Consider the following 27,801-nt stretch of genomic DNA (forward strand, 5'->3'; position numbering starts at 1 on the left):
GTAAAAATCTAATCCTTCGGGCCAGCCCTAGGAGAGCTGTTAATCAGCTCAGTGGTCTGGTAAAACTAAGATATACTTAACTTCTCTGCAAAATTACAATTATAATTGAAATGGTATCATTAAAGATAAGAACTAAAACCAACAGTAACCCATGGGTATATTTACGAGCAAATATATAAAAAAATGTCGTGAGAGAGACCTAGAAGTCAAGTACACAACTGAGTCATGAGCCACCTAGAATCAGCGAGCTGAGACAGTCTGAAACTTGCCATTAGTTAATTTATGTGCTATCGAAGTAATGGAACCTTTTTCCTGCCTGATTCCCCCAAATCATTGGTGCGTAATATTGATGCTCACTGTGAGTGACTCCATCCACCACCCAAAAACCTGTTATTGCTACTCATATGTCGGTATCCGTCCATTAAGCGTTAACGTGCTATGCACCTTTGGCCTAAAGCAAAATAGGTGTATGTACTGTAGTGAGGTTGGAGTTCCAGACATTTGTGAAGTACGTACAGCATTCAGAACATTGTGTAGCTCAAAAGTATGGCATTAGTGTCAGTTGTTGAATGACAAAAATTGCAGTGGTTTTTCTTTGGGTATGAAAGGCAAATTAATATTAAATATATTGATTTCAGCATTGGTTTTTGAGCTATTAACTCATTGTTTTTCCACATGACAAAACCCTGGTTTCCATTTTGAGCCCTTCGCAAAAATTTTAGCTGTAGGGTAAAGGAAACACTAAAACCAGTAGTTTATTACCCTCACAATAATGTAAAAATATGCATAAAACTTTTTGTAAATAGTAAAAAAAGGTGAGTCTTGTGTGTATGAGAAAATTTATTTTGTTATAGTTCATATGTGGAACAAACCTTCAGTCTTAACAGTAGGATAAATCTTCTGGCGCCAGCTGGAAACTGGTTAAAACAATAAAAAATTGTAAATGCAAGGAATCTGTGGCATCTGGCATCTAATACATAGTAGTTGAGGTTGAGTGAAACTTAATTAGTACCAGTTCTATTGAATAGTGTAGATACTATTAGTGATTGGCTTTAAATTGATATTGATTATTTAGACTGTGAGGCATGACAGTTTGAAGAGTTGGCAGATTACTAATAATTGCTATTAAAAACTAAACATTCCATCAAAATACTTTTTCAGGTATGCCTTAAGCAGTGATCAGATGACTTTTGGCTTAGTATCTTGAGAACGCAAGATACCCTAAATCTTGGTGGGAATACTGTATCATCTTTTCAACAAGCACGCAAAGATACTTTTGGCTGTATAAATCAAGGTCTTGTATTTCATTGAAGATAGAGCTAACCTTATTAACCAATTTTGACACCTTCTTTTACAAACCTTACAAGGTTTTCCACTATCCGTAACCTAACACATTAGTAACTAGTTAACTACATTATTATAACGAAATTAGAGAAGTTAAAAGTTCACCAGTCAGCAAATCACTTTGAACACCTCTGGTGGTAGGCATTGTATTTAACACCATTAACAGCCAGTTGAGAATGAAGTGGCCATTTGTATCTTAGATTGTGTTTATGTATGGTGATTTGTGTGCCACAAGACATCAACATTGCTTTTAAAATTTAAAATTAAGTTAGCATTATAAACCCTGCACTTTTTTAGTTGTATGTAAATTTTTTTTGTATGCTTTCTATAAAATACTGTATCAGTTGCTTTTTCAAAATTCAAAATGCTGTATAACATTGTCCTCTATTACAATTAATAATTTAAGTTTATTTAAAGTAGTTTTGGGAAACTATGAGATATTAAGATCATTTTAAGGAATTTGTCCACAAGGTCCTTGGTTTCAAGTTGTACAAAAAAGACAAAATAAGTATAGATGCAATATAGATTTACCTAAATGAAAAATATATTTTTTTCTAGCTAAAATTTTTTAATAAATTTGATTGACAGATGAGCGGTATTCAAGGCATTATTGTATGTGGAGAGGCATCAGAGTCGGATGAAGAAGAGGAATTTTGTATTGTGCAAGCTCAAGGACAGCAAGGTACAGTAAATGATCAGAATTGAATTTTATATAGTACGTATATACAGCATCTCTTTTGGCTGGTTAGATTCAGAAGATAGATTTCACAACTTGTGTTGACACTCTGGATCATAGATTAGAAATGTATATTTAAAATTCAGTTATTCAGTAATTGATTGAACATTTCATGTCAGTAGGTTTTCCAAGATTGTTGTTGCTGCCAAATGGGTTTAATATCTATAGTGAATATGAAGTGCCTTGTTTTGGGGAACTCCCGTATTCACCACTTTTAGAGAGTGACTATTTTTTGTTTAATTTCATACAATGTAAATGGAGATTTAGTTAGTTAATGATCATTTGGTTATTTGTATCTTTAATGTTAGCTTCGTTTTTCCTCATTTGTTATTAGTGGTTAATAATTCATTATCATTTGTAGTTTATTACGTATATACATTCTCTGATGTTTCTTGCCTCCCACCAATGTCATCATCACCATTGTCATAATGTTTATATGTCAGGTTTTAATTGAGTAACTTACCCAGTAATTACATGGGTATTAGTTTCATTTATTCGCAGCAGTTTTGATTAAAAATTCGTGGTAGCGACACTGCTATTGTGTAGGTGACACCAGTCTCGCCCCCTAATGAAAGGGTTAGGAACAACACAATCCGTTTATGCAACTCAAGGTGATAACATCTGGCGTCAGCAGCAATTGTTAATTTTTCGCCAATCATTTACTGGACCGGACTTCGGTATCCAAGCCGAAAGTAGAGTAGCTTCAGTTCAAAGCTTCAGGATGAATTTTTTCCTTGTTTAGTTGTTTTTTACTGGAGTACTACATCAGTAGTTCACTTTTACAGCAAAATTGCAGTTACTAATTGTTTAATTACTTTTTGCCGAGTAATGGACTATAATTTAAGAATTGGTTCATCGAACCGATGTTTACATTTGTTACCGACCTGATATTGTTTGATAATACTGTTGCAGTAGCAATCTTACAGTCTTTTGATTAACTCATCTTTACAGTGAGTAATGTAACAACATAAATTGTGCTCAGTTGATAGTCAAGTAGCGTAATAAAGTAAACACTGCATTAGCTACCATCTTCATAGAGTAGTGTAATAATGTAAACTTTGCATTCATTACCAGAACAATTTTGGTGTTGAATTTTAATTCTGCAAGGTGCTTCTTGCAGGATTTATTGTTTATTATAAATTCTGATTTAAGATTCTTCAACACTAGCTTAATAGTATGTTTGCTACTGCAGCAAAATTGCATTAAATTTCAATGCTTATCACTTTCCTTTTCAGAATTGTGTAAGTGAAAGGTTATAATGTAGAAGGAGAGAATTTTAGTTATGATGGGCTTTCAGAGGATGGCAAACCCAAATCTTAGTAAAAGCAAGAATTATAAGAATTTTATTTGAAAACTAGCAAGGGGCTGCCAGAGAGGGAACATCCCAATGGAAGGCTACGCTGACCTTTAATCAATAATATATAGCTAGATAGACGACATCGTATGTCTGGCGCCAAAGCTTTTACCTCATCTGGTTCCGAACTATACTGGTTGATCCTGTCTTTAATCTTTTGCTTGGCTCAAAATTAGGTCATGCATTTATTAGATAAGTATCTGAGCACTTAGTTGGGACCAAGCCACTATAGCCGCCAGTTTCCATCGGTGCCGAACGCCCATAGGAACTGAGCCAGTGCCTACTAGCAGGCAAGCGAACGCCCAGTCACGCCCGAGTGCCCAGTGGAAGCCGAGTGAGTGCCCACGGGTGGGGGGAGAGCAAGCTGGCCCAAATCAGGGCTAGTCCCAGTCCCAGATAATTAGGGAGGGTTAGAATCAGGAAGGACATCTGTTTGTGAAACCTTTGCCAAAACCACCTATAAAAGGAGTTGTTAAAGATGGAAACAGCTGAAGGAGGCAACTCTGACTAGAGATTAAGCTAAGAAGAAAAAGACCATCATCATATAGTTTCCAGTTTGCTTTATGGTTGTTATAGTGTTTAGGATAAGGTATTGAACTATTCTGCAGCCACATAAAATATGGTAATGGGAAAATCATTACTGCTTTCTAGTGTCACTTTCATTCTACAGTATTTAGTTTATCTACAGTGCTGTAAGAACATAGAATTAAGTCGATAGATAAGTTGCTCTGGGGTCCAGACTGACTGATCTAATTTTGACCTGCTCTGGGGATTGTGAAAAACTGGGGAGAGTTTGATGTTCAGTCCAAGTAGCAAATAACTGGGCATGGAGATTGACATGTTTGTAGTGAGTCTTTCTTGTAAACTCTTAGATAAGCAAGTTTAGGAAGGTGTCATTGCAGTTCATATCTTGTCAGAAAAACCAGGTGGACTTGGTAGAATATTCTCTGCCACCTGTTGTCCTTGGAGAAGCTTATCCCCTAGGAGCAACTACATCTGCAGTTGCTTCCATGGTGCCTGAAAGGAACTGGTCATTCACTCACAGTACTCCAACATTCCTTGTGCCCCTCAGCCAGGATGCTAAGGAGGATCTTGCGTGGTGGTTGGATCCTTGTGTGAGTTTTGTTGAACTCTCCATCTCCTGAGATGTTTCTGTTTTTGGATGCATCGAAGAAAAGGGTGGGGTGAGCACCTGAACAGCTCATTTACTTTGGCTGTATGGACCCAAGATGGTTCTTTCAGGTGCATAAGCCTTCTGGAATATGGAGTGTTAGTGTTGGTTTCAAGATCAGTTGATAAATTATAAGTGCTGATGAATGACCACAGTAAAGCGGTAATGCACAGATTCCGCTTAACTGTGTCATTAATTGGGTATTGGCTCCGATGGATGTGTACCTAACAGAGACGCTGATAACAGCGATTTTCGGTTATCGTCATGCCGATGGAAAGGAACCCTGCCGATAACTGGGGACAGCCTAATTTGTTTTGCATAAGTTTGGTCAGCTGACCTGTCATTGGAACCCTTGTTTATTCAGTTCAAGTCATCTTTTGACAGATGTAGGCTTGTATCCTTATGCAAACAAATTGCAGGTTCAGGATAATTTTCATTTTTGCATAAATATGCTATAAAGCTCAACTCTTTTCATAACCTGACCTCAGACCAACCCCAAATGTGTCCCTGTTGGTGTAATAGTTGGAAATTGTTGGATGATATGATGGCATCCCACCCTTTTTACTTACTTGTTCTTAGTTAACAAGCTTAGTACCAAGCATCAGCAACTGGACTTGTAAATCTACGATAGTATTCGTTACAGGATTGGTACTATTTTTTCTTTCTATAGTTGGTACTTTTTGGTGGTACCCATATTATATATGTTGTTTAATGAGTTAAAAGCCGCAGTAATGTATATGATACTGTATTTTTCCAAAATACAAAAATGTTAAAAACTGGAGCCTTCGACTGTTTGTTCAACAGTCCTCTCTATTTAAAACACTTAGTTTGTAATACAGTAATTGTGTTACTTTGCTTATACTACTTACTGTATAAGTGTTGAAGAAGTAAAGATGCATGTTTACAAGGGAAATAATTCTGCCTGTGTCACAATATGAGTACCATTTGGTGCTGTTATTGGCAGCATGTCATCATAATAGGCTTAAAAAATTGTCTTCATAATAGGCTTAAAAAAATTGTCTATGTGATGGTACCTGTAGTATATTTAAAGTATTTTTAATCAGTGTAGATCATTTGTTGCACAAAAAAATATGCCATGTCATTGTTTGATTGTTTTCTAATAGTACATATATGATGTTGATTATTAGATGTGTACAGCATAATTGGATGCTTGTATGTTTGAATATATTGATGATTTAGCAAATTGCTTGAAAGAAAAACTGAATATAATCTACAGTTTGCAATTGGGAAAACAGTTCCCAGGGAGCTGGCAACAACCTGATTATGAAGTAGCCAGAATGGATAAAATGGAAGCTTCCTAGAAAGGTGGACATTCATACTTTATACCTAGTTATATCTTACTGTAAGTCATAGCACCTCAGTGGCATGGTCGGTATGGTCTTGGCCTGCCACCTAGGTGACCACGAGTTCAATTCTCAGGTATTCCATTGAGGGGTGAGAGATGTGTATTTCTGGTGATAGAAGTTCACTCTCGACGTTGTTTGGAAGTCATGTAAAGCCATTGGTTCCGTTGCTGAATAACCACTGGTTCCATGCAATTAAAAACACTATACAAACAAACAAACTTACTGTAAGTCATGAATTTTTCTGATTGATATGAAGCGGACTGTTTTGGTCAGTGGCGAATTACTAATTAGGCTAACTAGGCTAAGCCTAAGGGCCCCGAACCCTTGGGAGGGCCCCATGGCCTTGAACTAGCCATAATATTAAAAACTGTATAAGACTTAAGAACTAGGGACCAGTGTTGTGAAAATTTTTGGTGCCAGGGTCTCTGTCAGCTGGAGTGCTATTCCTGTCATTATACAGAATTGGGCTCTTACGATTTCGAGCTTAGTTTGTATCTGATTTTGGTAGGCTATAATGGCTACTGAGAAAATTTTACTAATTTTTATGTGTACTGAACTATCATGCAACAATATTGTCTTATGTGTATGCTGTCATGCAGCCAACCACAGCTAATGAATGGTGAACTTTGAATGATCTGTGTGGGGTGTACCTGGACTGGACATGTATGATTCTGATTACTGTCATGGTGGGTAGGGGTGGCCCTGAACCGGAAGGTAATGACTGCTTAGTAGTGTACACTACATATTCATGTTCAGTGGTCTGACTGTGATGTATGTGTTTATCTTGATCCTTCCTAGATAATATGAAAAATTTTATATGAATAATTATTAAAAAAAATTATAATTATTTTAAAAATTATAATGAATAATTATTTTAAAAATTTATAATGATTTTAAAAATTATAATGAATAATTATTTTTTAAAAATTATAATGATTTTAAAATTATAATGAAATGTGTAAATGCATTGAACTACTACTACTACTACTACTACTACTACTACTACTACTACTACTACTACTACTACTACTACTACTACTACTACTACTACTACTACTACTACTATTACTATTATTACTATTACTATTATTCTTATTATGATTATTATTATTACTTATTATTATTATTATTATTATTATTATTATTATTATTATTATTATTATTATTATTATTATTATTATTAGTATTATTATTATTATTATTATTATTATTATTATTATTCATTATTATTATTATTATTATTATTATTATTATTATTATTATTATTTTATTATTATTATTATTATTATTATTATTATTGTTATTATTATTATTATTATTATTATTATTATTTATTATTATATTTATTATTATTTATTATTAGTTATTTATTATTTATTATTATTTATTATTATTTATTGTTATTTATATTATTATTATTATTTATTTATTTATTATTATTTATTATTAATTATTATTATGTTTCTGTTGATACAGCATCCCAAGATATAATATTGCCTGAAAAGAAGTAGTACAGTGATTTACGTGATTGACAAGGTCAGCAATTGCATTTTAAAACTACAGCAGTATGTGCATTTCCTTTCAGTGTAGCTTAAACATATGGCAACATTTTCAAGACAAACAAACATAGTATTTTCACTCTTCTTATGGAGGTAATTGTTATTTTTTATTTTGTTTCAAGTAAGAAATTACTAGACATAAATCAGTCTTGAAGTGGGTACATATATTTATGTGGGGCAGAAAAATGAAAATTATAAATAAAAAAATTAAGAGGTGTGACAATTGTTGTGAAACCAATTGCTGAATAGTACGTTGAACCTGACCAGCCTAATCAAACTGATATTCTGAATCATGAATATCTGAATAGTCATTAATGTGCAATATTTGGTTATGTGCATCATATAAGGTTAGGCTAATCTGCAGGGTATGCACTGTATACTTTCAAAATAAGCATAAATTAACCTAATCTTAATTAGTGTGTAATGCTCTTAATTTCCTTGATACACGTATTGCTTTGCATATAGCTTCAAAATGCTCCTAAAATTGCTCATATTTAAAACCAAAAACTAGCTGATTTGGTTCACTTTGCTCACCTGACAGGGCCCAAAAGGGTCTTAGCCCTTAACGGATGGATTGCTCCTCGAGAGTGTAGTAATAACAGCTTTGGGGTGGTGGATGAATTGATCCTGTAGATAAACGATATTAAGCACCATCGATTTCGAAAGAATCGGGCGGGTAAGAGATGCCAATACTTTTATAGCCCATAAATTCACTAATGGCAACTTTTACATTTGCTAAAATCATGAGTTTGGGCATCTCAGGGCTTCAGTTCTGCTTCTGACTTGAAGGGGGAATGTAGTGCGTTTTTCTCTCGCATGACGTTCTTCTTGTAAGTTTGCTCATAAACATACCAAGGGGTTGCGGTTGGTTTTTGTTCTTGTCTTTGACGATAGTATGTCAGTTGTAAATGTAATTTTGTAAAGAAAAGTGGAAAAAATTATTAGAAAACATGTACAAATAAAAAAATTGACCAAATCTTCGTTCTCTGTGAATTTACGTGAATATTTTTCAACAAATATACAAAGAATTTGATACTGATTTTATTTCTTATCTGTTTTGATATTGTGTGAGCTGTAATTATAATTTTACAAAATAGAATAAAATTATATATTAGAAAAAACATATATAAATTGGTTGTAAGTAGTCATTTTTAACTTCTTGTTAAAGGTAAGGAAAATTTTTTAGAATTTTTTTTAGAATTTTTTTTTTCACCATGTGCATTTGCATATCTTCTTATTTCTATTGATGTGTGTTTTTTTTTTTGTGTGAATTTGCTGACCTCAAAGTTTTGCTGGCATGGGGTGCTGCATATCGATATATTACCCTTGGCTGCTAAGGGTTAATCCAGCACTGGTTTTGGTGTTACTGTTAGTGAACTTTAGAAAATACTATAGGTCCTTGTTGCAACCTTTTGACCCAGCTTAATTGTTTTCTGCTTTTAATGTTTCGTCTGTTCCTTTTGGTATCTCCCCACTCAGGTGTCTTAACTTCTTTAGCTTAACTTTGCACTTTTTCAGTACTAAGAACAAATCCTTTGGATGACCCTTATGAAAGTCTAGAAAAGGGATTTTGACGTAGGAAAAATCTATTTCTGGGCGAGGAAGCCGTGTCGCCCAGGGAAATGTGTCCTCTTTAGCACTATTTCTAGTAAAATATTGCTATAATACCAGAGAACTGTTAAATTGGACATGTCAGAAGTCTCTGACTCGCTCACCTAAATAAAAGGTGTCCGTATAAAACTGGGGCGAGTTCCCACCAAACACTTTAATGATACATATATACAGCAAATATGATGCCAACATATCAACTTTTCCAAAGCATATGATCATGTTAAACTAAAACTCCTTGAGTAATTTGAACAGTGTGGTAAAAAAGATGCAGGTATTATTTCAAGTTAGGCTTAATATAACATGTAGGACTAAACCCTTTGAATGTTACAGTCCCATTAAGTAGGAGAAATTTTTTGGGAGTGAGTCCTAGTAGTCAGAGAAACTAGAAAAGAATATAAAAATTGGAGATAGAGAAAAAATAGTAGTTGCATCTGCCTCAAGCATTTGAAAAAAATGTCTAAAATTGACACTTCAGGAATCACGGGGGTGCAGACACAAACCTGACGTTAAACATTACGGAAAAGAACTAAATAGTATAAGGGCGACTCAAGTTGTATAGTGAATGACATCAGTATTTCATTTTTCATGTCTGTAAGGAGCTTCTTTTTTGTCTTTGAACTATTGTACATTTTATGTAGTACATGCCAAAGTAAACCACATACAGCCAGTTATGACAAACTGACTGATGAAAGCATTAGATTTTAATAGTATTATTAAAGTACCACATAACCTAGTTGCAAGCAAATGCAAATTCATTAGGTCAGTATTGTTTGATTTCAGTACTGAACACATTTAAGTTATTACAGTCAAATTATATATAGGATGTTATTCTAAAATGTTCTTCATACATTTAGTCTAAGTCAATTGATAAGGAAATTTATTTATTTTTTTTTGAAAAGTCAGTGTAAAACTATCTGGATGGTTTTTTTGAACTCACGTTTACTGTACTTTCATCTATATTCAGTTTGTACTATAAGCAATTTATGGGATTTGATGATGTAAGATATTATAAAGAAAGACAAGGATGCAGGTAGATCAAAAGTGGATGAAAGAATAATCTGGAGTCATGACATTGTAACGTCAAACGCAAGAATCTAGGCCAAACTTTTTTCTCTTTTTACACTGGTAGCAGTTCACTAACTATTTATATTGTACCCCAAGGATGAAATTTTTTATTAGAAGTTATTTGCATTTAATGAATTCTGCAATTTTTTTTAACAAATTTAATTGTTCTTTATTTCAGCAAATGACAGTAAGGGTCTTCATCATCCCATAAAGGATACTGGACAAGAAAACCATGAGGAGAAATTGGCTCCAGTTCCACATACATATCAGCAAAAGAAACTGCATCATTCATTGCTCCATCAAAAATTATGTAAGTTCAGATGTTGAGTTATACAACATATTTATAAAATATTTCTGTGCTGCTTTTATTTATTTATCAGCTAGAATCTTTTATCTATTTTTTTAATAATATACTTTTGTTACTTTTGAAAAAGATACTTTTTGAATAGCCAACAGTGTTTTCAGGATTGAAACTTCTATAAGGTCCTGTGTCAGATGTTGAGGAGATATGGTCATGCCTTCCATTTATATAAGAATATTTAACTCTTACTTGAGAATTATAGAATACTGGTAGCAAGTATGTTTGATGTTGGAATCAATAAGTAATTTTATGTTACTGATCATAGGAAAACTTTCCCATGTTGGCAAAGTTATCCTAGTACCTTACTCTTCTTGTCAGCATCATTGTAGTGCATTTTTTAATGAGGCCAATCACATTTTTTTACTTCTACGGATTTGAGCATTGAATGAGAATTATGCTCATACAAATCAGAATTTATAAATACAATATATTCATCATTGTGATATTCATCATTGTGATATTTCATATTTAAGTTTTATCTTTTTCTGTGCACTGCCACATTTGATATTGGGGTCATGACTCATTGGGTTTTGATTCCTGTTCCTAACTTTTAATTGTGTGAAAGTACCACTTACCACACTTCTCTTCACTACTTTCACACAGCATTCTATAGACTGACTTATATCGTTGTACCATCTTATAGCTATTAGATTACATATACGTCTACCATGTCGGGACCATTTATAAGTTTTCCAGTTAGTTTTCATATGTAGTAATTAAGGTTACTTTAATGGTAGACTGTTAGGCATTTATTACGAGATCAGGGTGGACTGCATGCATGAGCAGCAATGATTTGCCAGGACAAAGATAAGGTTGAAGGTCCTCTTCCAGTTTGCTGTTGATACATTTTACAGGTATTGCCTTTGTGTCAGAATTGAACTTTAAGTATGTATACTGCTCAAGCTCTCAGTTGGCCAAAGCATTTGTGTAACAGGGATTTTAATGTTTACTTCACTCTAGTAGGATGGTGCATAGAACTTCTACTTGTTTCTTGTGAATTATTTGGATTGCATACAGGATACAAACCCATACTGCTTGACCTTGCAAATTGAGTTCTTCAGCTGGGGGACCACAAATGTCTGAGTAGCTAAAATTCACGAATACTTGACATTCTCTCAAAATGCTTATAACTGGCTATTTAAAACATTCAAATACCAAAGTCCTCCTCAAAAAATGTTTTTAACTGTTTATTTTAATACAGTGGTACCTCGACATACGAAAGGCTCAACTTACGAAAAACTCGAGATACGAAAGCAAATACGAAGATTTTTTTGGCTCTACATACGAAAATAGTTCAAGTTACGAAAGGTTGTTGCTGTAAAGTCCCGAGGTTTGCCCGGACCACCGAGAACTATTTTAAAACTTGCGCCCCGCCAACTGAGTAAACTCGCCACCATCCTCCCGCTCTCCCATTGGTTCCTGATGCTAGTCACCCCATAAATCCTGCTCTCCTATTGGTCAGCATCTACCCCTTGTGTTCTATGTATTCTATTGGTAAAAGGATGCTGTAAATTGAAAAACTTATTCATGCAATACATTTAATAAAAAAAAACATTAGGTAAAGATAGAATAAAGTACTATAGAAATGAATGGTTATTATACTGTTTGGTAGTTTCAGTAGTTGAAGAGAGAGAATGAAAATTTATGGCTTACTGTGTACTAGGAAAAGTGATTGCTTGGCGATCGTTTGGTACTCGTAAGTGCTGAATGTAAACAGAAGTTTGGAAGCTTTTTTTTTGTTTGTTTATTTTAGTTAATGGTTACTTAATAATTATTTTAAATGAGTACATGCAATACATTTAATAAAAAAAATTGTGAATTAGATATCATAAAATATAAAATAAATCAGACTGCTATCATTGAAGCCAACAAATACGTATTTTTTAGAATTCTTCTTCTGTTTTAATATTACGTTACGTATATGTTTCAGTATAGCTGTCAGTAACTCTGTATCTCCATTAGGTAAAGATAGAATAAAGAATAGAAATAAATGGTTATTATACTGTTTGGTAGTTTCATTAGTTGAAGAGAGATACTAATGAAAATTTATGGCTTACTGTGTCTTAGGAAAAATGATTGCCTGGCGATCGTTCAGTACTCGTAAGAGCTGAATGTAAACAAACGATTGGAAGGTTTTTTTTGTTTTTGTTTGTGTATTATAGTTAATGATTAATTAATAATTATTTGAAATGAGTACATACTGATTATTTATACATTTTATTGGCATATTCTAAGCTTTTAGCTTCTTAGGTTTAGATGTCAGAATCATAGACAAGGCTACAGTAGCAACTGCTAACATAGGCTAGGCTTATTGCTAAGGGACATATGCTAAAGTCCTAATATATGCAGTAAAAATGGGTTTGAACATTACATGCAGTTGAATATTACTCAAGTATGTACAGTATTTTGCCTATTTGGAGTCATATTTCTTCCGTCCGATCGGTGTCGTAACCCTAGAACATGTGTTGAAGGCCTGGAAATATAATTTACTGGGGTGCTTTTGTAGGGCTTGGAACGGATTAGGCATTTTACATGTAAAATGCGGTTCAAGATATGAAAAACTCATGATACGAAGGCCACCTCGGAACGGATTAATTTTGTATCTCAAGGTACCACTGTAGTTCAAACCAAAATATACCTTAAACACACTATCATCGTGTCAAAGTTATCTTACAACATTTCATTTAAAATATATGGCTCGGTGTTACATGTGAAAACTAATAAAGTTTTGATCCACAAAAATAGGTTATAAGTATATACAATACGTATCAGTAAACATTAAACTAAAATAAAGGACATTAAACAAAAATCAGTCATTAAAAAAAAAAAAAAAAAAAAAAAAAAAAAAAAACCAAAAAAAAAGAGGAGAAATTCCCTCACAAAGCATCGGAGTTACCAGCCAATCAGCAACTAGCAGAGCTGATACCCTGCGTTATGATTGGCTTTTTTAATCTTTCCAGCCAATAGCATCTCTGTCACATGCCAAACAGCATTGTGGTAACATACCCTTATTTATACTCTGCTGTGTGATTCGCTACTTCTAACTCTTCCAGCCAGTAACATGTACACAGAGAGAGAGAGAGAGAGAGAGAGAGAGAGAGAGAGAGAGAGAGAGAGAGAGAGAGAGATCAATATGTCAAGATGATTGAAAGTTATGCCTTCATCCCTCCCACTAAGTTGGAGACAGAAAGAGAGAGAGAGAGAGAGAGAGATCAATATGTCAAGATGATTGAAAGTTATGCCTTCATCCCTCCCCCTAAGTTGGAGACAGAAAGAGAGAGAGAGAGAGAGAGATCAATATGTCAAGATGATTGAAAGTTATGCCTTCATCCCTCCCCCTAAGTTGGAGACAGAAAAAGATCAGGGAAAACACTTTATTGAACCAAAATCCTACTAATTCATTATACAGGCGGCCCTCGGTTAGCAGTAGGGGTTCCGTTCCTGGTCGCCGACGCTGAGCGATTTTCGATGCTAAGCGATTTTAAAGCCTACGGCTGCCGCATACCTTCTTTCGGAATACTAGACCAGTTAACAGTGCCCTAGACCAGTCAAACAGCGCCGTAATCCCGTAATGGCGCAGTAAGTAAAATTATATTTGTACAGTATAGTACTTTGGAATTTACTGTACAATAGTACTGCACCATACATTATAGTATTATAAATACTGTAAAGTAAAAAAAGCCTAGCTTTAATCCTTTGGGTGTCTAGAGTATGTAAAGATATAAAAAGGTTTTATACAGTGTACAGGTAGCTGTAGTGTTCAAGTTACGATAATTCATCTTACGATAATCCAATTTTATGAGAGACCAAATTACAATAACCTAACTTTATCCCATCTTCTAGTTAAATAAGTTCAAAAACAGCAAAAGAGAATGATAAAAGTATGGTTTTAACGTTATACTCGTTGCGTAAACGTGTAAGCCATGAACAACCGAACGAGAAACAACTGTTTTCTTCTAAGTACAGTGGTGCTCAAATCTCATGCGACATTATTCTTTTTATATCGTCCAGATTCTCAGACTCGACGTGACGTTGCCAAGTAGTGCAATTTTTTTTTCTTTTTTCAATGTCATACATGTCGAAAAGTTTGTGAATTCACAGCTAGCCCTATTTTCCTTATGGTTGAATAGATATGATCCCTTTTATGTATTGGTATAATTCGTAATCTGTGTGATTCGAACTTTTTTTTTTTACGTCACTCATTTCAAAGTGCGGTGTGATAAGGTTAGCGGTGCCAGCAATGAAAGTACACTTAACATGCTCCTCAGACTGGTCATCATAACCGCGTCTGTAGAATTATGACAGTAGATCTAATAAGCTCAACCAACAGTCATAACAACATTTTCAAAATAAAAATATGAATGTTGAATGATGATGTTTTTGGCTGCGTTTAAGCTACTTGTATGTTGCAAAATGTTTTATAGGACTAAAAAAATAATCTAAGCCTTCTGAGGTGTAATCTGTTACTATGAGTTTATTTGTAGAGATTACCAGTTTTTTGAGGAATACAATAAGAATATGAATTACAACCAGTTTTCTTTGAATGTTGAGGTTTCAGGCTGTGTTTAAGCTGCCTGTATGTTGCAAAATGATTTATAGGCCTAAAAAAGAAATCTAAGCCTTCTGAGATGTAATCTGTTACTAATGTTTTTATTTGTAGAGATTACCTGTTCTGTGTAAAAGATGATGATTTATGGAGAAGATAGCTACTAATCGAAATATCATAAGTATTAATATCAAGGCGTATGGAACACTTGTTTTTCTACTGGTTTAAAATATTTTCTTAGAAGTCCTTCTGCTCGCTTTTGGTGTATAATTTATTCTTTCACAAGCTATCTTGAAGTGGAAGAATGTGTAGATAATCTCATTTGCTTTCTGGACATAAATTGTTAATATAGAGATGTGAATGTTAAGTGTAAAGATATCTAACACCTAGGCCTAGAAATAATATCTTGGCTTTGACAAATAGGCGAATATTTGCTAGTATGCCATAACTTTTTTAATATTTAAGAAAGATAACAAATAATTATGTATGAAAATTCAAGTATTCCTCTAACACATATAAAGTAAATGTTTTCAAGATAATTTCATGGTCGCTACTCATTGTAGACGTACTTATGTTGCACCAGGTGGTTGTTGTTGCACTGACACTAATGAAGTCACACATGCTCTCCTCACACATTGATATCGGTGGGCGCATTCTACTTTTCTATATACATATTTACATTTATTTCAGCGTTGACGTGGAAAAGCAATCAAATAGGACTATCTCAAATTTTATGCTTGCTTTGGTTATTAATGTTATGACAATTTTTTTAGTTTTTTTTTTATTTAACATTTGAACTGAGGTTTGATGATGACTTCGTTTTGGTTAAATGCTTCAGTGATGAGTGAACGAAAGTTTTGAAAATGTTTCGTAAGAGTTTTTCTGAAATTTGGCTACATGTGAAATTTTCTTACAGTTTTGAAATATATGACAGATTTCACTCTTATTTCACTCTTATGAAATATATTATGGCCTTATTGTATGTGATAATCGCATTTTCGCATTGAAATAATAGATAAATATGGAGCATGCTCGGTTGCCAGTTAGTGAATTTTGAACGAAATCCTATGGAGTCATGTCGCATGAGATTTGAGCATCATTGTACAACCGAATTGGACAACAATATTCGTTTGGCTTGTATTTCAATCATCGCATTATAGTACAATATTACCTTAGTTGTTATAAATGACGTTTTGTAGAATAGGACTGAGATATCTTTATGTAATAACTATTCGCTATAGATCAAAGATCAGTAGGGAAATATACTATTAAATTTAAACCTAAATATAGCTGAAGCTGAGAAAACTGTTCAAGCTGGTAATGACCATTATCATGCGTCAGCAACAAGGATAAAACTCCAGTAAATGTATGCCATAAAACACAACCGTAGATAAAATAGAGATAAAATCATTTTGATCAAAACTACTGTGCTTGAAAGAACACATTTTACTGTTGGTTTTACTCCAATAAAAGATAAATAATGTAAAGTTCGTATTATGATGATACAAAGGAAAATTGTGAATGGAATCACATAATTTTTTACTCGATAATCATGCCGCCAACGTAATCTGTTAATGAAAAATAAAATTAGTTTACAATCACGAGACATATTCAAGTCATATTTCCACCTAAAAACATGTTGTATAAGGAAAAATAGCCTTGTCTCATATAAGTGAAGTATATCTAGATATTCGTTTATGCTAACTAGAAGCAAGAAAATTCACTCAGAATTGTGTTAAATATAGATATTTGGCAAAACAAACTCGTATTCGCCATCAGCTGATTTCCAAACTAAAACATTGGCTGCTCCGTGGAATACTGGCTTAGATTTACCGTAGTATTTTATATAATACAATAATATGAGAATATGTACAATATTAGTCGATACAGTAAAGTAATGTATAACTTTTTAAAAGATGTATGGAAAAGATGCATATTTACTTTTTCTTCTGTGTCCATCTTAATTTTCATCACTATGCCATCTATATAGCAGTGGTATCTCGAGCTCGTACAGTTGTACCTCAATTTTTTGCTCGCATAACAAAGCAAAAAATCGACCGAGTTGCAGAGTTATATTTTGTACTTCTATCCCATGGAAAAATAAAGAAGTTGTAGTGTTGCAAAATTGAATGTATAAGCAAGTTTTGTCTTTTAAAATCAATTTATGCAACAGTTGTAAATATAATTTGTTATAAAAACAATATTCAATTATATAAATTAAAATTTTATTATTCGGGTGGGATTGAACAACCTATTGTCTTCATCATGTGAAGGGCTGTTACAAAGACTTCAAATGAACATGCGTACTGCCACTGTGTCATTTTTATGTACAAAAATAAAAAAAATACCCTGTAATACATTTTTCATACACATTTTAAACATAAAAGCATGAAAACTTATAACAAAAAGCTGAAGTTTCATTAACAAAATGACTTATAATTAGCTCCCAAATTAATAAAATATAACCACGTGAAGTCTTTGTAAACATTTTTTGGAACAGCGGCAGACAAGAAGGAACATGAAAAAATATCCTCTGATAACGTGGAGGGCAGTTACAAAAGATGCCTTAATTTGTATCATATTTATGTACAAAAATAAAAATACCCTATACATAATATGTTTTCATACACATTTTAAACATAAAAGCATGAACGTTTATAAAATCGACACATCAATTGCTAAATTGCACTTTTTTTAACTATATTTTTGGAAGAGCGGCAGGCGGTGGCTCACAAGAATGAACATGAAAAAACATCCTCTTTGGGCAGTTTGAAAAGCTGCCTTTATATCATATTTATGTGCAGAAATAAAAGTACCATATACGTAATACATTTTCATAGACATTTTAAACATAAACATTTATAAAATCGACACATCGATTGCTAAATTTGCACTTTTTCTAACTCAATATTTTCGGAAGAGTGGCAGGCGGCGCCTCACAAGAACGAACATGAAAAAACATCCTCTTTGATAACGTGAAGGGCAGTTTCAAAAGCTGCCTTCGTATCATATTTATGTGCAGAAATAAAAATATCTTATACGTAATACATTTTCATACACATTTTAAACATAAAAGCAGGAACATTTATAAATTGACACACCCATAGCTAAATTTGCACTTATTTAACTCTATATTTTCGGCATAGAACAGCATCAGTGGCATATAGTTTTACCCTAATACCTATGTAATAACTCAATAAATTTTTTTAATATCATTTGCATAACCTTTATGGTCTGAATGGTATTTCTACAAATGTATGCACTTGTTATACATAACGGCACTAGTGGTACTGTTAACCGAAAATTGTGCCTTTAAAATACCTTGAAGTACCTTATTGTTTTTAATGAATATTTTTTATGACAGCCGTAAAACCGATTCGCCGCTAAGCGATTGCTCCGTTAACTGCGGACCGCCTGTATTTTCTTCATTGAACTGATATTTTGCTGTGCTTACATAAGTAATATTAATATTTGGAGAAAGAGAGAGAGAGAGAGAGAGAGACCGAGAGAAGAGAGAGAGAAGAGAGGAGGGGAGAGGAAAGGAGAGAGAGAGCGAGAGAGAGAGATAGAGAGAGAGAGAGAGAGAAGAGAGAGAGAATTATATCAATATTAATATTTGATAAGTAGTACCGTAAATCATTATTTTATCATAAGATGTATATGTATGTACAAGTACAATATGTAGTATTTAGGCATGATAATACAGTGGTCCCCCCGTATTCACGGGGGATGCAAATAGTTAGAACCCATGAATAGTTGGAACCCCTATAAAAATGCTTAAAACCTCCTATTTTGTTAGTTAAAATTCAAGAGAAACCCATTAAAAATTATTATTCCTGGTTTTTTAATCGTTTTATCACAAAAAGTGCATTTTATAATGAAATTGATTAAAAAACCAGGAAATTGCGGATATTTCTCATAGAAAAATATAGCGAATAGGCGAATTTTATGTGAATAATTGGGGGTAAATGTTCAAGAGAGAAATCCGCTAATGCCCGAGTCTGTGGATCCGGAGAACACGAATGCGCGAATCCGCAGATCCGGAGAACACGAATGTGCGAGTCCGCCGATCAGGAGAATGCGAATACGGGGGGTCCATTGTAATATGAAAATACAGAATATTGCTCTACAAAAAATTCCACGTATAGGCAAGTCCCTTCCCGTGAATAATTTTATAGATAGGTTCCACAGAAAAAATACGTGAGCCAGTGAATTGCAAGACCACGCATAGCAGGGGTTGCCTGTATTTGTAAGAAGTAAGTCAGCAGTAAGAAAGTGGAGGAGATATTCCAGGGTTGGAGATCCTTGTTTTGATCTCTTGTTGTCAGGCTACAGCTCATTTAACCCCATTTTGTGATTTTTAGCTGTTGGTATAAATTTTCTGTACAGTGTCTAAAATTTAGTGTGTAAATTTTTACCATACTATTTAAAATGCATAACAGACAAACAGGCATTTTTTTAATGTTTCTTGTTTTACATCTGGAAAAGACATTTTTCCTAGCAAAAAGTGCTGTCAAGCAAAAAGTGTAGTCATATGAATCTTTACTGTCAGGTCTAAAATTCACATCAAAACTGTAACAAAGATCTACCTCTTGTTGCATATTTAGATTTCTCTTAGGAAGCATTTCAATATGCAAGATTTCTGTTGGTTAATGGAATACTGTGTGTAATGTATTGTTCAATATTCCAATGATGCAACACTTGTGGGTGTAGTAAAGTTGGGCTTAATCTCAGTCATGACATGGAATGGATTAGTGAATGCATAGTCAGTTGGGCATGAGGCTGAACTCCAGTAAAATGAAAACTTTATTGATTAACAGGACTTGTACTGATTTTCTACCCATCCTAGCCTTCATGTGGATGGGACTCTGTTGAATGAGTTTGAAACTTTAACTACTCTAGGTGTAACTTTTGACTCGCAATTTACTTTTGAGGAACATTTAATGAAAGTGTAGGAAATGCTGCATGAAATTTAGGCTTTTTATATTTATAACTGATAAAATTGATGCAACCTGTTTTATGTCACTTGTCCTTCCTTTACTAGAATATGTACTGTTCTCTGGTGTGGATGTCTGCTTCTGTCAGAGATTTATTTCTTTTTAGATAGGGTGGTTTGTAGTGGCAGGTTATTGTTTCAATAAACATGTAAAACCAGAAAATCCAACTGTAAAACCAAGGTGAAGGATGATACACTTCTTTCACCGCACCCTTGTCCAGCATCTTCAACACTCCTGAAGAGCCAAGTTTTTTGGAGAACCTTGAGCATAAGTCAGTTTGAGAGGGGGAGAGAAGTAGAAGGGTAGTAGATACCCCACCCGAAGGACATCTACTACCCACTTCTGCACTCCATGCAACTGCCATTTGCCCCAATGGCCCGCTAGGCATCCCACTACCCGTGGCAATGGGGAGGGAGAGGCGCCCACTCTACCCTTGACTCCCTCTGTCCCTTCCTCTAGTGTCCCATCCCAGCCTTGTAGGGGTGAGGTGAAGGGACGTTGATGACGTGTGTGCTGTCTTGATTTTGTCGGAGAGGCGACTCTTTTTTAGAGACTGAAGTTGAACGCCTGGTCAACTTGACAGGAGATCGTCTAGTCTGCCGTCGCAGAGTGGGAGGAGGAGGAAGAGACCGAGCCTCCGACTTAGATACTGCCTAATGCACTAGTCTATCTTTGGTATCCACTTGCCATCAGTTGATTGCTTCTTCTAAATGAGTTCTTGGGAATAGAAGCTGCAAATCAAGGAGATCCCTGTTTCAGAGGGCCGACAGGGACTGAATCTACTGATCTCGCCACCTTTGAAAAGGCCGTGGCCCTCCTAGCCAGGAGGAGGTTGGCCCACAAAGTCACACTAAGATGACCTGAATATGAAATGGCCTTAGCCCCAGACTGCAACAGCCTAACAAAGGAGGAAGAACTGACTGAACCTCCCTCAGCGCGATCTGACGCTATCTGGCTACTGCAGTGGACCACAAGTCCAACCAGGACACAGTCTGGGAGATGGTAGAAGCAGCAGACACCATAGCCAAGGCCTCTTGTGAAGAAAATTATGATCCTTCAAATCTATCCTGATCCAAGGTCAAACCAGGCTTAAGATGGATCACGTTGTATCTTGCTTTGACTACATTCTACACCCAAGATTATTGAACTCGCGAATGAAATCAATAACTTCTGAGAAAGAAGACAGAAACTCCTGGCTCTCTCCCTCCTCTGGTTCTGGGAAAGGAGACAGACGACGCAAAGAAGGCATCATGGAGGGATCCTCATCTTCCCTAACAGCACTGGAGAGACTTCCCTAGGAAGCCGGGCATCATGCCTCCCACTGGTTGGAGTGGGGTCCCAAACTACTGAAGATCCTGAAACAGAGGGCTCCAGAACACAGTAAAGCGAAGAAACATGTACATGGTCATGAGCCAAATCGTGTATGCGCTCATGCGATGAACCACGTGTTACGTGCAACGAGTCAAGTACACGGTCTTGCTATGATACACAAGCACGGTCCCAAGACAGAGAATGATGGCAAAGTGAACATCCTGAAGGAGACTGATCCTTAAAGTCCTGGGCTTTGGAAGGAGAACGAGAAACATGTCCACTGACCCGAGTCGCCTCACGTTCGCAACCGTCAACCACAACATGTTCACAGAGAGAAGAATCCTTAGGAGGTGCAGGAGACACTGTCATTGCGGGTACCTTCGACCTCTTAATTGTTGCCTTAACATCTTTACAATGGACTGGAACAAGCGTAGGAGATGGAGATGGTCAATTGAGATGGAGGACTATCACTTCCAGGGTCACGTACATGTACATGTAAGGGAGAGACATGTCTGTGTAGAGAAGTCAACGAAGCACTCCTCTCACTCGCAGAAAACAACGCAACAAATTCCAGAATTCTCCAACCTTTGACTCGAGGGCAAGGAGAAGGAGATGAAGAAGCAGAGGGAGATGAAGGAGGAGAGTGCTTACTCCCTCCATGATGTTTCTTGCTAGAAGGATGTGAGAAAGAATCACTCCTTCTATCTTGCCAGAGCGAGCAGGATACCTCTCTCGAAAAAGTGTCCAGCCTCTCAACCATAGCTTGAAACAACGTCTCCGATGGCTTAGTGAGAAATTGTGGTGACGTCATAGGCGAAGATGGACGTGACGTTAGAACAACAGGAGGCAGAGATGCCACTGCAACTGACGTCGTAGGCTGAGAGGATGCTGGGAATGACATCACGACATCTTGAATGGCAGTGCTGGTCGATGCCTCACTGGCGGAGTGATAGAGGGTGACCCAGTAAGGGTTGACATTGACAAAGGCGTCCTGCTAGGAGGCAGCACACTAGATCCAAAGTAGTGTAGGCCTGGAGGTTGGGGGACTGCCAAGGGGGCAGGAGGAGGTACGAGCAGTAAAGAAATGAGAGAGTATGCCAGCCAATGAGGGGGCTAGTCAGGCAGAGAGTGTAATATACTTCATTAAATTTGCCAAGTTTGATTTTCCATTTTCTTGAGGTAAAGGACATCACAAAGACAATTTGTGCTTGGTGTCAAGTTATCAGATTTAATTTCATAAAGTGGGGACTATTTTTCAAAATGGCTGACAAAACCACAAAAATATTAAATTTGTCAGTTGTTCAGCATCAAAGACAGTAATATTGTTCCTTTTTGACCTTAATAATAATATCAAAATAAGGAAATATTGCAAGAAAAATAAAGATTAAACCATACTAAGTATTTTTGTATGCTAATAATGCTTTGAAAATAAAAGAAAACTTCATACTTAAAATCATTCAATGCTACTGAAGACCTATCACTAAACGGTCTTTGTATATGTTTTAGTTCTTTTAAAATAATCTAGTTTGAGTTATTGAAATGAAAATTTTCTCTACATCTAAAATGTATCCTCATCTATTTCAGTCATCCAGTTTTGTTTATTTTCACAATCATTACTGCAGCCGCAAGAATCAGTGCACACAAGATAATTTTTCTTGCACCCTCATCTGAATTTTTGACATGAACTATTGCAAAAACATCTCTGAAGCTCTAATAGGGCCTCTGGAGCTGGTGGATTGTTACAGAAAATTGGTTTTAAGTGCCTGTCTTCAACAGGATGGAACAACAGGGTAAGGTGTACCTGATGACTTCCATACAAGCGACATGAAATATGACTTTTCATTATGAGTTTTGATAGTCCTGATTTTGGGGGGGGGGGGGGGTGGGGGGGGGGGGGGGGGGTTGTCGCCCGTCTGCCATTCTGTGCAAATAGCAGCCATCTCAACTCTGACAGAATCTGATTTTATATTTGAAGTGTTGTAGAGCAGGCAAACATATCTTTGAAAATCAATTCTGGTACTTTGGGTGTTCAAGTATTTTGTCATCACTTTGCAAAAATGCTTTAAAATGGCTTGCCACACCCTTTCCTGCAAATGCTCTCATGTTGTCAGTCCCCTTAATGGCATACCATCCAATTACGGCATCTGCTCTTTTTCTTGCCAAGTTTCATATATCATTCTGTGATTGAAATTTTGTCTCCTTTTTTCCATAGTATAGATGTTAGTGGTGGAAGCTGGTGATAACTATCAGCTAGTAAAACAAATAAATCTATATCAAGAGAGAATACATCTACTTTGGCCTCATGTTCTCTGTGTCTGATTTCTATTGCATCAAGTAAAACTAGTTGATCTCCTTCCAAATTATGGTGACCTGCTTGCATACTTTCCATTCTCACGATAGTAGAGAGATTGCAGTTTGCCCTATTTTTGTGTGGTGCATTACTAGTATACTTTCTTTGCATTGTTCTGGTAATGGCAAAGTATTTTCTCTCCTAGATATTCAGTGAGTTCTCCTTTTGTCTTAATATTTGGTAAAAATGCTTCAACATTCTTTATTTTTGTAGTGTCTTGTACATGATAATGTAGAGAACTTGATTTCTGTGTTCTTTTGTCTCTGGTTGTTTCTTTAAGTGACCCACTCAAATACTAGTCAAAGACTAGATGAATCTCAGAATATGATTTACCTAGGCTGTCAACTATGTCCACAAACTTGGTAGCAAAATGTTGGGCAGTAAATTTGCCATGCAGTTTTGTTACTACACACATTCCATCAAGTAAAAGGACTTGTTGCACTGGTACTGACATCTATTGCAAGCTGGCTCGTGTCTTCTGGTATTGGAAATTTGAAGACAGGTGGTAATGCCTGAGATTTACCAGAGAGCATGATCATGGAAGCATCTGGAAGGAAATTTGAAGGAGTGATGGCAAACTCATATTCCCCAATTGCATCCTTGACATAAAACTCATGTCTACTTTTAGTCACAACTAATAGTCTTGAAAGAAGTTCCCACTCTTGTCTTATTGACATCATCTGACCTTTTACTTCAGTTTTTACTAATGGTCCGGTTGCTTTGAAGTAGCTGATGTTGTTTTTCTTCTGAGGGTCCCAAAATTCTGTTGTCATCTCAACCATCCTATAGGATACAAACTTCTCTAAAGCCTCTCTACCCAAGTCATCCTGATTTTCAATAGTCTTAGATGCCTCAGATGGTATTACAGTAAAAGTAATGAGGTTGTACATGTCTTTTTCCTAAAGTGGATTTCTTTGTTTTCCAATGACCTCAATAAGTTTGGCAGCATTTTTCAACAACCTTGTGCTCTTACTACCAATTACTTCAGGTGGAGCTATGGAGGAGTTATGGAGTTCCATTTGACAACGTCTGTGAGAGAGAGAGAGAGAGAGAGAGAGAGAGAGAGAGAGAGAGAGAGAGAGAGAGAGAGAGAGAGTAGAGAGAGAGAGAGAGAGAGTTAACAACTGTATTGGCTGTTGGTGAGTTCTTGCTGGGTTGTCTGCTGGTAGAGATCAGAGTTCTGTGTTTTTGGTGAGTTTTCAGTCTTTGGTGAGAGCTGGTGATAGTTAGTAGCGTGGGAAACAGTTCTTTGAAGGCACTGGGAGTTAGTTGAGTTTTGTGTGTTATTGATTTGTTATTTGGTTGTTGTTAAGTTAGTGTTGTTTGCTTAGGGTTGTTGTGCCTGTGCTGTTGTGATTTTTTGTGTTGTTTGGGCCAGTGGTCTGTTGTGGTGTTGAGTTTTGTTGTTATGGTGAGGTTTGTGGTTGTCCTTGGTTGGTTGCTGGTGCTTGTTGCTTGTGGTTGGGGTTGTGTTCCTTGGTTGTTTGCTGTGTTGTTGAGTTGTAGTTGTGTTCCTTTTTTGTTATTGTGGTCCTTGTTGTTGTGTTGTTGTTGTTATTGGGTTGTGGTTCTTGGTTGTTGTTGTTGGTATCTCTGTGACCTCGACCAGTGGACAGCACAGGATAGCCTGGAGTATCTGAATTGGTGGAGTTGGTAAGTACATGTTTGGTTTTTTTGTTCTGTGTGTAGGTATAGTTCAATTGTTCTGCTGTGTTCTGAAGTGTAAAGTAGAAAGTGTGACTGGGGTGAGTTGGGCAGCTGGACTGATTAGGATTTATGTGTGGGGGGGGGGGGGGATTCTGCAGCTGGTTTTGAGCTTGTGATTCCGCCACAGAGCCGCTGTGATGGTCTGCTTTCAATTCCAGCATATTCTTTGAACTTATGCACTACTCAGCTTAGTGTGGGTGTGTTGTAATGATAAATAATTTCTCTAATGCATTCATTGCTTGTGATGCCAACAAAACCTCCTTAGACTTTAATTTTCTTATGCTCCTGTTCAATTGCATGATCATGGTCAATAGCTGTGAATGATGCAATGTGTTTGCTGACTGCAATTCTAACATATCAGCAACATGAAGGGGGCCCCATCTGCCATAGTTATGTTGGTCATATGCATGAAAGTAGGGTAACAACACTTCAGTTTTTGCTAAATGAAGTTTCCAGTCAGCTTTTCTAGTTGCAGTAATAAAAATGACAGGGTTTGTACTTAATTCATATAGTTCATCATGAACTTCTGAATGCCTTTCCCTTGTTTATGCAGTTCTTTTATCTGTGTAAATGCATCAGCATTTTCCAGAACACTGCATATGTTCAATGTGTGTCTTAAATAATCCAGCATTCTTATCTTCCATTGTTTGCTTCAAGTATGATAGGAAAGCCTGCTCAGTTTCCCTCATATGTGGTATCAATTTTTTCTTTCCTTCATCAGTAAAGGCAACCTGATAAAGCAAATGATTCAGAGCAATTAGTGTTACTGTATTTACCTCTAAGCATCTATAAACATGACTTCCATCAAGTATTTGTCTTACTGTGGCCGAGCCATAGATACCTGATTCTTCCCAACCTGTCTCTATTTCACTACCTTTGACATACAGTCCGGTCCCGAATTATGCATGTTCAAATTGTGCGATTCTCCTTTTATGCGGTCGCTAGATCTCGAAAATAGATTTTCTGTATCTGCGAAGCTGTTCAAAGTCTGCGAGTCACGCGCCACAAAACGTATCAAATCTATTGTCTTTTCAAGTATTTTAGATGTGGGGGCTTTGCTGGTATCTGAGAGAAGGGGTGGGGGGAATGCTTGGAGGAAAAAAACTATTATTCCTCCAAGGGGGAATGCGAGAGAGAGTTTTCCTGCTCAGCCATTAGCTAAGACGGAAGGCTCTGCCTCACGTATTTGTGACATCATAGCACAGTGTGTATGAATGATCGGTATCATGATCATTGCCATACGTATTATTCAGATCTGCGAAGTGTATTCTGATCATCCACATCATGTACACATCTACCTAGAAGTCAAAGAGGAAGACCTATTTTCTCGAAACTAAAAAGCTTGCCCTCAAGTTAAAGACAAAGGAAGGAGCAACTTCCATTTTGGCAGCAGTCGACAACTGAAATCCGTCATTGCTGAATGAAGTAAGAATGTTTTTCTAGGTTAACTTGTTTTGGCTAACTTTTGGCAGTTGATCATTTATTTTTTTCAATTGTTGAAATAGGTTTTGATGAAAATGACTAGTAAAAGTGATTAACAGAGAGAGAGAGAGAGGAGGGAGAGGAGAGGAGAGAGAAGAAAGAAGAAGGAGAGAGACGAGAGAGAGAGAGGAGAGAGAGAGAGGAGAGAGAGAGAGATAAACTTTTCAAGAAACTGTCATTTCATGTTGAATTTTGAATTTTTATTTCTTTTTAAGAAATTGTAATTTCATATCAAATTTTGAATTTTCATCAGTTCTTTTTTTATTGTAGAATAAATTTATATGAAAACGATTACATAGTGAATGTGCTGGACAAAGAAACCGAGACAGGCACTCGTAACCAAGTTTGTTAGGCCTAATGGGAGTGAAGATACGCATGATCCACCAGTACCCGAAATGGTTCACAAAGCCTTCCTTCAGCAGAACAACTCTTCACGGAGGATGAGATAGAGGACTTTGAAGGTTTTTTTGGCTGAGGTTAGGTAGAGGAAATTCCATCCAAAAGGTTTTTTAAAGGAAATGACTGTATCTTACAGTACACTGGCACCTAATGGTGGCATTGTTTACTTGTGGGAGTTTTCACCATCCTGTGTGTACTTTTAAACTTTTTCAAGTTATTAAAAACCTTTTTAATGTTTTATTTGTCCACAAGAACAATTTCATATTAGAAAAAATTACAGTATAGTAAATAGAAAGTATTGAAAATGGGTAGTATAAAAATGTTTGACTGGGTAAGTTCCCATAAGGTATGTGTTTCGAAATAGGCAAATTTCCAATTTTGCGAGGCCGTGGATCAACCAGATTTTTGCATAATTGGGGACCATACTGTAGTTACCCAAGC

At 35.9% G+C, this 27,801-nt stretch overlaps 1 protein-coding gene across 3 annotated transcripts in view; it reads left to right on the forward strand.

The window, feature by feature from the left end:
* LOC135202580 (uncharacterized) overlaps positions 1 to 27,801 on the forward strand; it is a 323,189-nt gene that overhangs the window by 289,125 nt on the left and 6,263 nt on the right. For 2 of the 3 annotated variants that reach the window (XM_064232089.1, XM_064232090.1), the window contains exons 2-3: positions 1,933 to 2,026; positions 10,386 to 10,517. In XM_064232089.1, coding sequence (XP_064088159.1) covers positions 1,933 to 2,026; positions 10,386 to 10,517 — 226 coding nt within the window. Of the gene's footprint in view, positions 1 to 1,161; positions 1,295 to 1,932; positions 2,027 to 10,385; positions 10,518 to 27,801 lie in introns of all 3 variants that reach the window. The other variant, XM_064232088.1, reaches the window with a different exon arrangement.

The sequence above is a fragment of the Macrobrachium nipponense genome, chromosome 30 (genome assembly GCF_015104395.2).
Source record: "Macrobrachium nipponense isolate FS-2020 chromosome 30, ASM1510439v2, whole genome shotgun sequence".
Lineage (NCBI taxonomy): Eukaryota > Metazoa > Arthropoda > Malacostraca > Decapoda > Palaemonidae > Macrobrachium > Macrobrachium nipponense.